This window comes from Microcebus murinus, chromosome 7 (assembly GCF_040939455.1).
Source record: "Microcebus murinus isolate Inina chromosome 7, M.murinus_Inina_mat1.0, whole genome shotgun sequence".
Classification (NCBI taxonomy): domain Eukaryota; kingdom Metazoa; phylum Chordata; class Mammalia; order Primates; family Cheirogaleidae; genus Microcebus; species Microcebus murinus.
The window spans coordinates 5,729,449-5,743,932 of record NC_134110.1 but is presented as its reverse complement, the minus strand read 5'-3'; the positions used below and the strand labels follow the sequence as shown (position 1 = coordinate 5,743,932).

General features: G+C 36.1%; 2 protein-coding genes across 2 annotated transcripts in view; one reads left to right on the top strand and one right to left on the bottom strand.

The window, feature by feature from the left end:
* FANCI (FA complementation group I) overlaps window positions 1-14,484 on the top strand; it is a 74,453-nt gene that overhangs the window by 17,290 nt on the left and 42,679 nt on the right. The window contains exons 11-14 of the mRNA XM_012788882.3: window positions 3,114-3,206; window positions 3,855-3,991; window positions 9,611-9,791; window positions 11,162-11,249. Coding sequence (XP_012644336.1) covers window positions 3,114-3,206; window positions 3,855-3,991; window positions 9,611-9,791; window positions 11,162-11,249 — 499 coding nt within the window. The remainder of the gene's footprint in view (window positions 1-3,113; window positions 3,207-3,854; window positions 3,992-9,610; window positions 9,792-11,161; window positions 11,250-14,484) is intronic.
* Window positions 13,411-13,809, bottom strand: LOC105884714 (small ribosomal subunit protein eS12-like). Its single transcript, XM_076004659.1, has one exon. The coding sequence runs from the start codon at window positions 13,807-13,809 to the stop codon at window positions 13,411-13,413; it is 399 nt and encodes a 132-aa protein (XP_075860774.1).

Sequence of the window (14,484 nt, the reverse complement as noted above, 5' to 3'; positions counted from 1 at the left end):
CAGGCCATGAAACTTTATCACAGCTGTTCAACTACATTGTAGCAAAAGGCAGCCACAGACAAATCATAAATAAATGAATATGGCTGTGTTCCAATAACATGATACTTATGGACACTGAAATTTGAATTTTATTTAATTTTTATGTGATTGGAAATATTATTCCTCTTTTTTGCTCCCCTTACAACCGTTTAAAAATGTAAAATCAGTCTTAGCTTAAGCACTGTGCAAAGTGTTAGGCTAGATTTGGCCAATAGGCAGTAGTTTGCCAAACACTGTTCCATGTATTACAGCAACAGGCACATATTATCAGCTATCCTGCTTCTGGTGTTATGAAATCATTTCCTTAAGACCATGACCATCAGTGTCCTTCATTTGTAAATATATATGTAATGAGAAAGTAATCTATAGGATCATAAATTGAGATTATGTGAAAATCCTGTTTTGGTTTTTTTTTTTTTTTGAGACAGAGTCTCATTCTGTTGCCTGGGCTAGAGTGCCGTGGCATCAGCCTAGCTCACAGCAGCCTCAGACTCCTGGGCTCAAGCGATCCTCCTGCTTCAGCCTCCCGAGTAGCTGGGACTATAGGCATGTGCCAGCATGCCTGGCTAATTTTTATATATATATATATATTATATATAAAATATATTTTATATATAATATATATATTTTTAAGTTGTCTAGCTAATTTCTTTCTATTTTTTTAGTAGATATGGGGTCTCACTCTTGCTCAGGCTGGTCCCGAACTCCTGAGCTCAAATAATCTGCCCGCCTTGGCCGGATTGCTAGGATTACAGGCGTGAACCACCACGCCCAGCTGAAAATCCTTTTCTCGTAATGTTTTTTGTTTTCCTATCAATTGATAATTCTTGGCCTAAATTAGTAATTATACTGGGAGTTACAAAATGGTAGAATTAAAATTAGAAAATTTTAACTTCACCATTCCTTCTACATTATTAGCTGGCATTCTTCTGTAAAGGAGCCTCCCCTTTCCCTAGTGTTTTGAACATCATAATGCACCCATGGATGTTTTTGGATTCAATATGCTCATTATTTACTATTGTTACTATGTGTTCTAAACACAAAGTTACCAAATTTGGCCATTTGGATCCTTTATGTTGGCTTATGTGTCATTTTGATGTGACCCGCATTAGTCTTTGGGCACTTTTTTGACATAAGATATCCAAGACTCACCTTGTACTCTTCTTGACCCATTCTGATGCCATTTCTCCAAGGAGCCCTGGGTCCCTTTTGTAGGAAAGGATATTTAAAAACCATGACCTGGGAGCTAGGCTTTAAAGCATCTTTATCTTCTGTGTATCTGTTCACTCTTCTTTTTATTTAGGTTCTTAGTGACTATACTCCTGGTCTTTTCAAAGACCCCGTTTTGTATATTTTGATCCACTCTACTGTTTTGTTTTTGCTTTTTTTCCTGTTTCACCATGTTTGATTTTGCATTCTTTTTTTTGTTATTTTGGTGTCGTTTCTTCTAAGCCTCACAGACCTATTTTTTAAACTTAATTGAGGTACAATTTACATAATATAAAACTCACCCATTATAAGCATATTATTCAGTGATTTTTCACAAGTGTACCTAGTTTTGCAACCATTACCATAATCCAATTTTTTTTTTTTTTTTGAGACAGAGTCTCGCTTTCTTGCCCAGGCTAGAGTGAGTGCCGTGGCGTCAGCCTAGCTCACAGCAACCTCAGACTCCTGGGCTCAAGTGATCCTCCTGTCTCAGCCTCCCGAGTAGCTGGGACTACAGGCACGAGCCACCATGCCCGGCTGATTTTTTTATATTATATATATTAGTTGGCCAATTAATTTCTTTCTATTTTTATGGTAGAGACGGGGTCTCGCTCAGGCTGGTTTTGAACTCCTGACCTTGAGCAATCCGCCCGCCTCGGCCTCCCAGAGTGCTAGGATTACAGGCGTGAGCCACCACGCCTGGCCACCATAATCCAATTTTAAAAACATTTTAATCAATAAGATTCTTCCTGTCCATTTAATCTCCATTCCCACTCCTAGCTCCAGACAACCACCGATCTACTTTGTGTTTCTATAGATTGCCTTTCCTAGACATTTTGTATAAATGGAATCATATGGTAGATGATCTCTTGTGTATGCCTTCTTTCAATTAGTGTATCGTTTTCAAGGTTCATCTGTGTTGTAGCATATATAGTATTGCTTTTTATTGAATGGTATTCAAATGTATGGACATATATCAATTTTGCTTAACTACCTGCTAGTTGTTGCACATTTGAGTTTTTTCTACTTTTTGGCTGTTATAAATAATGCTGTTATGAACATTCACATGCAAGTCTTTGTGTAGAAATAAGTTTCATTTCTCTTGGGTAGATACCCAAGGATGGAATAGCTGGTTTGCGCGATACATTTATGTTTGAATTTTTAAGAAACTGCCAAACTATTTTCAAGGCTATATCATTTTACATGCCTATATCATTTACAAATGGCTATATCATTTTACATTCCCACCATCATTATATGAGGGCTATTATTTCTCTACATCTTGGCCAACATTTGTTGTTGTCTTTTTTATTATATCCATTCTAATGGATGTGAAATGGTATCTCATTGAGGCTTTACTTCACATTTCCTTAATGACTGATGATAATTGAGCATCTTTTCATGTGCTCATTAGCTATTCCAATATCTTTCTTGATGAAATGTCTATTAATATTTTTTGCCCATTTTATTATTGCTTTGTCTTCATGATTGAGTTGTAAGAATTCTTTGTATATTCTAGTGGTAAGACCTTTATCAGATATATAATTAACAAATACTTTTTCCCAGTCTGTGACTTGTCTTTTTATTTTCTTTGTGGTATCTTTTGAAGCATAAAAGTTCTGAATCTTGATGAGGTCCAGTTTTCTTGCTTAATTTATACAAGAAAGAAGTATGCTTTGGGTGTTTTATCTAAGAAATCTTTGCATAATCCAAGTTCTTGAAGATTTTCTATGTTTTCTTCTAAAAGTTTTACTAAAGTTTTAGCTCTTACATTTAGATTTTCTTATCCATTTAAAGACCTGTTTTTAAGTGGTTATACTTTTAAAGTGTAAGTAATGACTTTGTTTTTGGTTGATCTCTTCTAGGCAGGACAGCAAGGAGATTTCACTAATAACTTGTGTCCCTTCAGCATTGCTCTTCTTCTCTCTGTAACAAGAATACAAAGATTTGTGGAACAGGTATTTTTTAATGTCATTTTGTTTCCTTCTATAGTCAGTAAGAAGGAGTATAAGAATCTGTTTTTGATATTAGTCCTTTTCTAAATAATTCTACCCCTACCCTGCCAACAGCAAAGCTGCTGTAAGACATGTTGGTCCCCACTGTTCTCTGGGGCCTGCTGGAAGACGTCTTTAGCTATTTGGGTTATACCTCCATTTCCTATTGTGTGGTAAGTCAGGTAGTGAGGTGGGGAATAAGAGTGGAAACATATCACACAGCCCAAGTCGTAAGAATGGGAAGCTGGATATTCACCAGGAGTTTTATTATGTTGTAGCTTTCCAATAAACAGTCCCTAATCAAATTAAAAACAATGAGAATCGGTTAGTTGCGAGGATGAAAATATAAAATCCTTTACCCTTTTTTTCTCATATGTTCCCAAGTTGTGGGTAATATTTATATTGATTTTTTTAAGTCCTTATTTTGGTTTAAGAAAGGCTTATCTTCAACTCTTTTAAGTTCCCACTGAAAGTCATAATTTTTGTATCATCTTCATCTGGTTAAACAGTTGTCATAGGGATATGAATGGCAGCTTATAGGAACAGTTAACAAGGTTAAGATTCATAGCATGAGTTAGAATTTTTACTTTATTTTTCTATTTCTTTCATTAGGTGTTTGAGCTGTTAAAAATTTCGATTGTAAAGAGCTTTAAGGATCTTCAACTCCTCCAAGGCTCAAAATTTCTTCAGAATCTAGTTCCTCATAGACCTTGTGTTTCAACCATGATTTTGGAAGTGGTGAAGAATAGGTAGGTGAGTTGGTGAACCATATCTCAAAAGGTTTATAAGGTATTTAGTGTTAGAAAATGCAATATGATATCATACTTACGGCTCATCAGAGAAAACTGATGACTATAGCTGTTGACATCACACATTAAGGTTTAATTCTTTAAAATTGGTCAAGCAAGGTTTTTCCATATGGAAAGATCCTTGAATCTCAGGACCTGATTTCTTAGCCATCTTGATAGCAAGAATACAAAACTGAAGTAGATACTTTTATATTTTCCATAATATTACAATCCTTTATTGGCCTGAGTCTTTTATAGTTTTTCTTTCTTTCTTTCTTTTTAATTAAAGAGATAGGGGGCCAGGCGTGGTGGCTTACGCCAGTAATCCTCGCACTCTGGGAGGCTGACGTGGGCAAATTGCTCAAGGTCAGGAGTTCGAAACCAGCCTGAGCAAGAGCAAGACCCCATCTCTACTAAAAAGAAACAATAGAAAGAAATTAATTGGCCAACTAAAAAACATATATATATGAAAAAAAAAAATTAGCCAGGCATGGTGGTGCATGCCTGTAGTCCCAGCTACTTGGGAGGCTAAGGCAGTAGGATTGCTCGAGCCCAGGAGTTTGAGGTTGCTGTGAGCTAGGCTGACACCACGGCACTCTAGCCTGGGCAAGAGTGAGACTGTGTCTCAAGAAAAAAGAAAGATAGGGTCTCGTTATATAGCCCAGCCTGGAGTGCAGTGGCTATTTACAAGTGTGATCGTATCATGCAGCCTTAAACATTGGCCTCAAGTGATCTTCCCACCTTAGCCTCCTGAGTAGCTGGGACTACAGGTTTATATTACTATGCCTTTTTTTTTTTTCTTTTATCCAAGGAGGTTGTGAATGTAGGTCTTTTTCTCCTTAAGAGATGGGATTGTCTTGCTATGTTGCCCAGACTGGCCTTGAACTCCAGGGCTCAAGTGTTCCTTCTGTCTCAGCCTCTGGAGCAGCAGGGACTATGGGCGCACACTGCTGCACCCAACTCTTCACATTTTTTTAAAGTGAGTAAGAAACATTAAGAGTTTTACTTACTTTGTTGAAGTTTGGGGCTGATGGTTGGTCTTTCTTTTGAGACAGAGTCTGACTTTTTTGCTCAGGCTAGAGTGAGTGCCGTGGCGTCAGCCTATCTCACAGCAACCCCAATCTTCTGGGCTCAAGCGATCCTACTGCTTCAGCCTCCCGAGCAGCTGGGACTACAGGCATGCACCACCATGCCTGGCTAATTATTTGTATATATAGTTTTAGTTGGTCAATTAGTTTCTTTCTATTTTTAGTAGAGGCGGGGTCTCGCTCAGGTTGGTTTCGAACTCCTGACCTTGAGCAATCCACCCACCTCGGCCTCCCAGAGTGCTAGGATTACAGGCGTGAGCCACCACACCCGGCCAGTTGGTCTTTAATTATTGATTTGAAACCACATGGAAAACACTAGTAACCATCCTGATATTTATTTGAATTTTAGGTTATACATTAACTATTGTAATAGTCTTTACTGTGTCATACTTTCTTTGTTCTGTGGATTAAATACATTTTAAAGGTTTATAATTTAAGCCATAATTTATTATTTTTTTCTTTTTTCAAATTTAAAATATTTTTACTTTTATTTTATTTTTTCCAAGTCAGATTATGCACTCTAGAAGATTAAGCCATAATTTAATGTTGGTCTCTTCCAGGTCTGGGAATTCTGACTTAGGTTGAATTTACATGACTTTGTCACATAAGAGCAAATTTGAAACTAGAACTATTGTTTCTGAGTGTTTTCTCCACTGATGGGCTGTAAAGCTCTTTTATCTTCTTTATCTGGTTAATCTTCTTTTTCTAAGGCTTATAGTTGTGTCTTCAGTATTCTCCAAACTCAGTTTCTTCAAGTTGGGCTAAAGAAACAAGTACTAGCTAACCAGGAAATTCCTCAAAAGCTGACTGTCTTCTGGAAGTCTCAGTCAATCATAGGACTCGGAGGCATCTACATCTGTAAATTAGCCTGTGGTGGGCACTTGCCACCAGGTGGGACCAAACTTCAGCAGGGAGGGATTTGGATAGCATTATTAGATCCGATAAAATATTAACTGGTTAGTCACACATGCTTGCCCTTGCTTGCCCCAGTCAGTTAATTAATCTTTAAATTATCCATCCTACTTTTATGTAATTGAATTTTTGGTCCCCACTTATCCCATTTAGGTGTTATTTTATTGTTAGCTAGACTTAGATTTGCTTGTTAGTGTTTCGTGTTAATTAGTAGAGGCATTTCTGCTATACCACAATATGTTCCTGAAAAACATTTTGTTTTGGAAAATTATACCCTAAAAATAATTTAACCAGAGAGTAAAAGAGACTTAAAATGTATTCTACTTTGTAACCAGAACATTAAGATATTTAATGCTCTTAACATAAAAGTCCTGTGATAAATATAGGACTTTATCTTGAACAACACATTGAAGTAAATTGGAAAGGGAATTTGAGGCTGCTAAATTATGGTTATTGGGACAAAATATATAAATATTGACAGCTATACAATAAACACATCAAAGATATTGATATGCTTGTGGCCTAAGCCAAGAGGGAGAAAATGAGATAATGAGCATCATGAACAGTATTATATTCTTCATTGGTTTTCTGTATTCAGCTATGTTAATGTACTGTGTGTTTACCTGCAGATATTTTGGGATGCAAAACACTAATGTACTAGGAAAAAAATCACTTATGAACCAATTCAATTTCTAGGTTATATTGACCTACCTATTTGCCAGTCATGTGTTACAGACAATTTTATAACTATTTCCTCCATCCAAGTTAAGAACCTTAGTATATATACTTTTAGTTCTCCTCTTCCTTCTTGCCATTGCCACTTTCATGTTAAAATTATTATTAATAATACTTATTTAGACTTCATAATAAACTTTACTGTTTTTTATTGTTGCTCACCTCTATTTTTTGAATCCCATGTTTTTCTCTTAGAAATATACCATAAATGTATAATTTTTACATTCTTTCTGATGTGGTTTGTGGACAATAAATTTTGAGTCCTTTCTTATCTGAAATTGTCTTTATTTTGCCCTTCCACCTGAACAATAGTTTGTTCACATATAATTTGTTCTTTCTGTTTGTTCTGTTAACTTTTTCCCTCAGATTATAGTTCTCTCTGTTGAGTTTGGCACTTCACTTCAAGGTGGTATTTTTTTTTTTTAACATTTGATGATTATTGGTTATCTTATTATTGTTTTTGATGTGTCCCATTAGTTTGAGAGTGCTATATCTATTTAACACAGTCCACCCAAGTGGTTTAGAGATAGTGGTGAGATGTGCCAAGCATTAGTCTTCTAGGTGTAGGACCTTCCTAATCCTCCAACATGTTGCTGTCTTCTTGAGAGAGCTACTCTGCTTCTTAGGTCCAGGTTACCCTACTCACACAGCTCCCAGCTAGTGGCAGGTCTCTTTATTGCTTACTTCTTGGTACAGTGGAGCATTGAAGAAGAAGGTAGAGAAGGATGCATGTACTAGACTGTTCATGCTGTAGCATCCCAACCAATTACCACAAAAGTTGCCCCAGGGTCCTAGTGTATCTGCTCTTGGTATATACCTTTGGAGCTACTCATACATTTTGCACTGTGTGGTCTGTGTTGTCCTCTTTTTTTTTTTTTTTTGATACAGAGTCTCACTTGTTGCCCAGGTTATAGTGAGTGCCGTGGTGTCAGCCTAGCTTACAGCAACCTCAAACTCCTGGGCTCAAGCAATCCTTCTGCCTCAGCCTCCCGAGTAGCTGGGACTACAGGCATGTGCTACCATGCCCGGCTAATTTTATATATATATATATATATATATATATATATATATATATATTAGTTGGCCAATTAATTTCTTTCTATTTATAGTAGAGACGGGGTCTCGCTCTTGCTCAGGCTGGTTTTGAACTCCTGACCTCGAGCAATCCACCTGCCTCAGCCTCCCAGAGTGCTAGAATTACAGGCGTGAGCCACCGCGCCCGGCCTTTTTTTTTTTTTTTTTTTGAGATGGGGTCTTGCTCTCTCTCAGGGCTAGAGTGCAGTGGCATCATCATAGCTCACTGCAACCTCAAACTCCTGGGCTCAAGCAATCCTCCTGTTTCAGCCTTCCGAATAGCTTGACACTACAGGCACATGCCACCACACTTGGCTAATTTTTCTGTTTTTTGTAGAGACAGAGTCTCACTCTTACTCAGGCTGGTCTTGAACTCCTGACCTCAAAAAATCCTCCCACCTCAGCCTCCCAAAGTGCTAGGATTACAGGCGTGAACCAGCGTGCCTGGCCTTCTTTCACTTTTTAAGGTTTCTTCATATTAATAATTTTTGATCAAAAACACTTCTTTTTCTGCACATTTTATAGATTGTATATAATTATATACAGATGCTTCTTATGTTGGATGTACATCCCAATAAAACCCATCATAATTTGAAAATATCCTGTCAAAAATATATTTCATATTTAATACACCTAATCTACAGAACATCATTGCTTAGCCTAACATACCTTAAATGTGCTCAGAACACTTACATTAGCCTGCAGTTGGCCAAAATTTTCTAACACAAAGCCTATTTTATAATAAAGCTTTGTATATCTCATGTAATTTATTGAATACTATACTGAAAATGGAACAGTGGTTGTGTATGCACTTCAAGAATGTTTTCTACTGAATTACCTTACCATCATAAAGTCAGAAAATCATAAGTCAAACCATAGTAAGTCGGGGACCACCTGTATGTACATACACACCATTTACAATATATATATGTGTGTATATATACATTTATATATACTTATATATATATTGGGTGGGAAGAATGGAACACATGCTCAGTTTATTTTGATCCCAGCTTTCTAGAGTGAATATTATTAACTCTGTCCAAGTATTATGAGAATTTATTCACAACTATCTCCTTCATTCTGTAGTGCTGTATTGTGATTTATTGCTATTTAACAGGTAGATATAATGACATAAAGGTTATATGCATTACACTTCCATGACAGTAGGTAACACTAAGTGTATAAAATCACCAATGATTCTACTATTTATAAAAGATTATTTGTAGTTTTAATTCATGCTGTTGAAACCAGATCACTCATTCATTCATGCTGTAAATATTTACTGAGTGCCTTTTATATGCTAGTTTTGTGCTAGGATATATAGGTAAAAATATCACTACACTGTGCCCTCTGTCCTAGAGACTCTCAGTTTAGAGAGGGAGGCTAATTTGTAAGCATGTGCATAAGTGTTGTCAGTGTTGTGGGGTAATAAAAGAAGAAGAAATTAACTTCTGATCATGAAATCTTGAATGGAGATCTCCAATGGTCATTGTGTTGAAATATTCCAGTTTCTTCTATATATTTTTTAATCTCTAGTTTCTGGGATTTCCCAGCATTTTATCTTAATGGCGATCACTTGCCTATCATTCCCATTACTATATATTTAAGAATTCAAAATTAGATATGGATGCATGAAAAGAAAAAGGTTCATCTGTGGAGTGTGTTGGTTATTCAGGTTGAGTTTGGGAAATATGTAACATGGCAATGAGTATACAGGTGAGGTATCTTACTAAGTTTTTCTTTTCAACTAAGCTTTGTTTTCTTTTAGTGTTCATAGTTGGGATCATGTTACTCAGGGCCTCGTAGAACTTGGTTTCATTTTAATGGATTCATATGGGCCAAAGAAGATTCTTGATGGAAAAACTATTGAAACCAGTTCAGGTCTTTCTAGAATGCCAAACCAGCATGCGTGTAAGCTGGGAGCTGATATCCTGTTGGAAACTTTTAAGGTGAGGCCATTCCCTAATTTTATTTAAATAATATAAATTGGGCTTGATATTTGCCTGAGAATTTGGGGGACAAGGAAGTTTGATTAAGTAGCAGTTTGATAGAGTATGTGTGATTGAGATTAGGATGGTATTGGAACATTACAGATCTAGTTTGATGGAATACTTATTCTTTTTTATGTAATTTTTTAATTTATTCCATTTAGTCTTATTGTTTCTGACCATTTCTTAGAAGTTTGAATGTAAGATAGCTTTTCCATGGTTTTTACTTCTTCCTATAGCAGTAAACCATTTCTGTTTTTTTCTTTGTTTTAATGCTATTCTCTTAAACAATTTTCATCAAGCTTGAAGAGTCATGCTTATTGGCTCATTGTTTTTAAACAACCCAAAATGGGGAATTTACATTTTTTGACATCATAACCAAAATTTATGACTTATCTCAATCTTAATTTCTGAACAACTTTTAAAAACTCATTTTAAGTAAAAAAAAAAAAAAAAGCTAGATCATCTTTGAGGCTTAACAATTTTGCTAGTGATTCCTCTAACTTTTCTTCTTGACATTTAGTTATTTAATATAGCTACATCCAAAAGTATCTGGTGAAAATGTTATTTGGAGGCTAATCTCAATGTAAATATAGTGTTCTGATCTAGAACTACGAAGTAAATGTCATAGAAGAGTTCTTAAGAGTTATAAGTGTATTGGATGACACAAATGACCCTGCTTAATAGTAATAATGGTTAAAAATATTCTTAGGATATGTTTTTCTTTTTAAATTTATATTTTTCAGCACTCTAGAGTAGTTTTGTTTGATTTTACATAGATATTGGCTTTATTAAGGCATCTTTATGTATTTCAGACCTCACTAACAGTTTGAGAAATTAGTCCATACCTCAAAGTAATTAAATTCCAAGTAAGAATTTTAATGAAAATTCAGAATGGATTTTTTTTAGGCAGCTGCTAAGCTTCTAGAAACTGACAAGGTTATTGGAGACTTTTTAAGTTTCTAGAAATTTTCATGAGCTTTTAAATTTAAATTTTTTAAATAAAAGTTATATGTACTGTCAAATATGGATGTTGGCATGTGATGAATACCTAAGTAGAATTATTCCTGTTTGATGCTGGACCTTATATGTAGCAATACTTTCATGTGATCTGTATTTTCAGGCTAATAAACATAGTATTTACCCTGCTAATAAATCATGGGAGTACAGAACAAGGGGAAAACTGACTGATTCTATCTTTCCAGATGATTTACATTATATTCTCATTTGTCAAATTTTACCCATGTCCAAACTGTCGTTCATCCTGCCTAACATGCATTGATATAAACTGAAGATCACCCAGGAATATTTATTGGTTCTGTTCTTTTTAGATTCATGAGATGATCAGACAAGAAATTCTGAAGCAAGTCCTCAACAGGGTTGTTACCAGAGCATCTTCTCCCATCAGCCATTTCTTAGGTATTGGATTTTGAAAGGATAAATAAAGTTCTTAGGAATATTTTAATTTAAATATCATAATGAACGATTTGGTCCTGGAAAAAAAATTTTTAATGATACAATAGAGTTTAATGCAGTATCTTTGATTATGTTGATAAAACATAAATCCACTTATGTTGTCTGTTGTAAAGAAGGCAGTAGTTGTCACTAAGGAAGGAAGCATTTAACTATTGAATTAAACATCCATTTTGCATCAACATTCTATCTTTTAAAAATACTTCTCAAATGAGTGCTGTCCTGCTGCCACTCATTGATCTCCTCCTAGACTCTTAACTCCTGACATTCTGACTTTATTATTACTCTTCTCTTTGATGACCTCTGAATTAATTGTTTTTAATACATATCTTCTAACACTTCACGATTCCCTTAAAACTTTCTCATAGGTTCTCTGATAACTAATAGTTTGCTGCTTATCCTGCTTGTGACCAGTTTTTCTCTTTATGCTTTAGTGGTTTCTTCTCTTTCTTCTACCCTTAGATGTCAGGGTTTTGTAATATTTAGTACTTCACACTTTATTCGGCCGGGCGCGGTGGCTCACGCCTGTAATCCTAGCACTCTGGGAGGCCGAGGCGGGCGGATCACTCAAGGTCAGGAGTTTGAAACCAGCCTGAGCAAGAGCGAGGCCCCATCTCTACTATAAATAGAAAGAAATTAATTGGCCAACTAATATATATAGAAAAAATTAGCTGGGCATGGTGGCGCATGCCTGTAGTCCCAGCTACTCGGGAGGCTGAGGCAGGAGGATTGCTTGAGCCCAGGAGTTTGAGGTTGCTGTGAGCTAGGCTGATGCCACGGCACTTACTGTAGCCTGGGCAACAAAGCAAGACTCTGTCTCAAACAAAACAAAACACTTTATTCTACTATTTTTCTTTCTTTACAGTTTTACTGAGGTATAACTGAAGTCCAGTAATCTCCACATATTTAAAGTATAACAATTTGATGATTTTTGACATATGTTTATACCTGTGAAACCACCACCACAGTCAAGATGAACATACCTGTCACCCACGGATATTTCCTGGTGCCTCTTTATAATCTATTCTATCCCTCTTTTCCTCTCTACCTCCCATCTCCAGTCTGGTCTGCTCTCTATCACTAAATTAGTTGCCTTTTTTAAAAAAATGTATATAAATGGAATCATAACAGGGTATTTTCTTTTTTTGTCTGGCTTGTTTCACACAGCATAATTCTTTTGAGACTTATCCGTGATTCTTACATATATCAGTAGTTGGTTTCTTGGCTGGGCGTGGTGGCTCATGCCTGTAATCCTGGCTCTCTGGGAGGCCGAGGGGGGAGGATCACTCAAGGTGAAGAGTTCAAAACCAGCCTGGGCAAGAGCAAGACCCCATCTCTACTAAAAATAGAAAGAAATTAATTGACCAACTAAAAATATATAGAAAAATTAGCCGGGCATGGTGGTGCATGCCTGTAGTCCCAGCTACTCGGGAGGCTGAGGCAGAAGGATTGCTTGAGCCCAGGAGTTTGAGGTTGCTGTGAGCTAGGCTGAAGCCACAGCACTCTAGCCAGGGCAAGAGAGACTCTGTCTCAGAAAAAATAGTTGGTTTCTTGTTGGTATTTCACAATATGGATGTAACTAGGATTTGTTTATTCATTCACCTGTGGATTAGTTTTTAGGTTGTTTCTGGTTTCTGACTATTGCAAAGAAAGCTATTAACATTCAGGTATAAGTCTGTATAGACAAATGGTTTTATTTCTCTTGGGGAAATACCTAGCAGTAGAGTGGGTGCATCATATAGTAGATGTATGTTTAGTAGTTTAAGAAACTGCTAAAGTTATTTTCCAAATTGGTTGTGTTATTTTACATTCCTACCAGTGGTGTTTCCAGTTGTTCTATATTATCACCAACACTTGGTATGGTCAGTCTTTTTAATTTTAGGCATTCTAATAGGTGTGTAATAGTCTCTAATTAAGGTTTTCATCTGCATTTCCCCAGTGCCTAGTGGTGGTGAACATTTTTTAATATACCTATTTGCCCTCTGTATATCATCTTTGGTCAGATATCTCTTTAAATCTTTTGCCCATTTAAAAAAAATTTAGTTGCCTTCTTAGAGTTCTAAGAGTTTGGGTTTTTTTAAGCCACATGAGCCAAAGTTTTATTTGTTCATTTCTTGCATTTGAAGTACTCTTTGATGACATCCTTGGCCTGAGATTCTTTGCCATAATTCTTAACTACTGCACAACTGCAACCAACCACTTTATTGGGTTTATCCTCTCTGTTAATTTTACAAAGGCCTACCCATTCCCCTAGTTTCTTGTTGTCATCAACCTTAATTAGGTTGATTTGGTGTTCATCACAAAGGGCCTCAACTAACTTGACATACATAGGCTCATCACAGTTGGATGCAAGCACACAAAGATGAGCTTGGGACTTGTCTAAGGCTTTGGCAGCTTTCGGAATTCCACGTGCAAGGCCATTGTGGATGAAGGTGTTCTTCGGCACCTCTTGTAAAGCAGTATTAACATCCATTACACCTCCAGCAGCAGTGCCTTCCTCAGCCATGGTGGTGGGTTATGGGTGAAGCCAAATCTTGAATGTGCCTAGGCCTCTGCCTTCTCACAAATTGGCTATAGCAGGGAAAGAATAAGAGTTCTTTATATATTCTAAATACAAGTCCTTTGTCAGATATATGCTTGGTAAATAATTTCACCCAGTCAATAGTTTGGTTTGGCTTTTAATTTTTTTAATAATGTAATTTGAAGAACAAATGTTTTTAATTTGATGAAGTCTCATTTTTAAAATGTATTTTTATACTTCCTGTTTTTTGCGTCATGTAGACAAAAAATCTTTGCCAAACCTAAGGTCACCAAGATTTTTTTCCTGTATTTTCTACTGGAAGCTATGAGGTTTTAACTTTCCTACTTAGACCTATGATCTATTTTTGTTATATTTTGCATATGGTGTGAGGTAAATATTAGGGTTTTGTTTGTTTGTTTGCTTTTTGGGCATTTGGCTATCCAATTGTTCCAGCACAATTTATTGAAAAAAGTTATTCCGTTATTGAGTTATCATGGCATCTTTGTTAAAATCAACTAATTGTATATATGTGGGTCTAATTTAGGAATCTCTTCTGTTCCAGTGATCTATATGTTTTGGTGTCTTTATGATTATAGCTTTGTAGTAAGTCTTAAAATCAAATATTGTTACATCCTTCAACTTTGTTCTTTTTCAAATTGT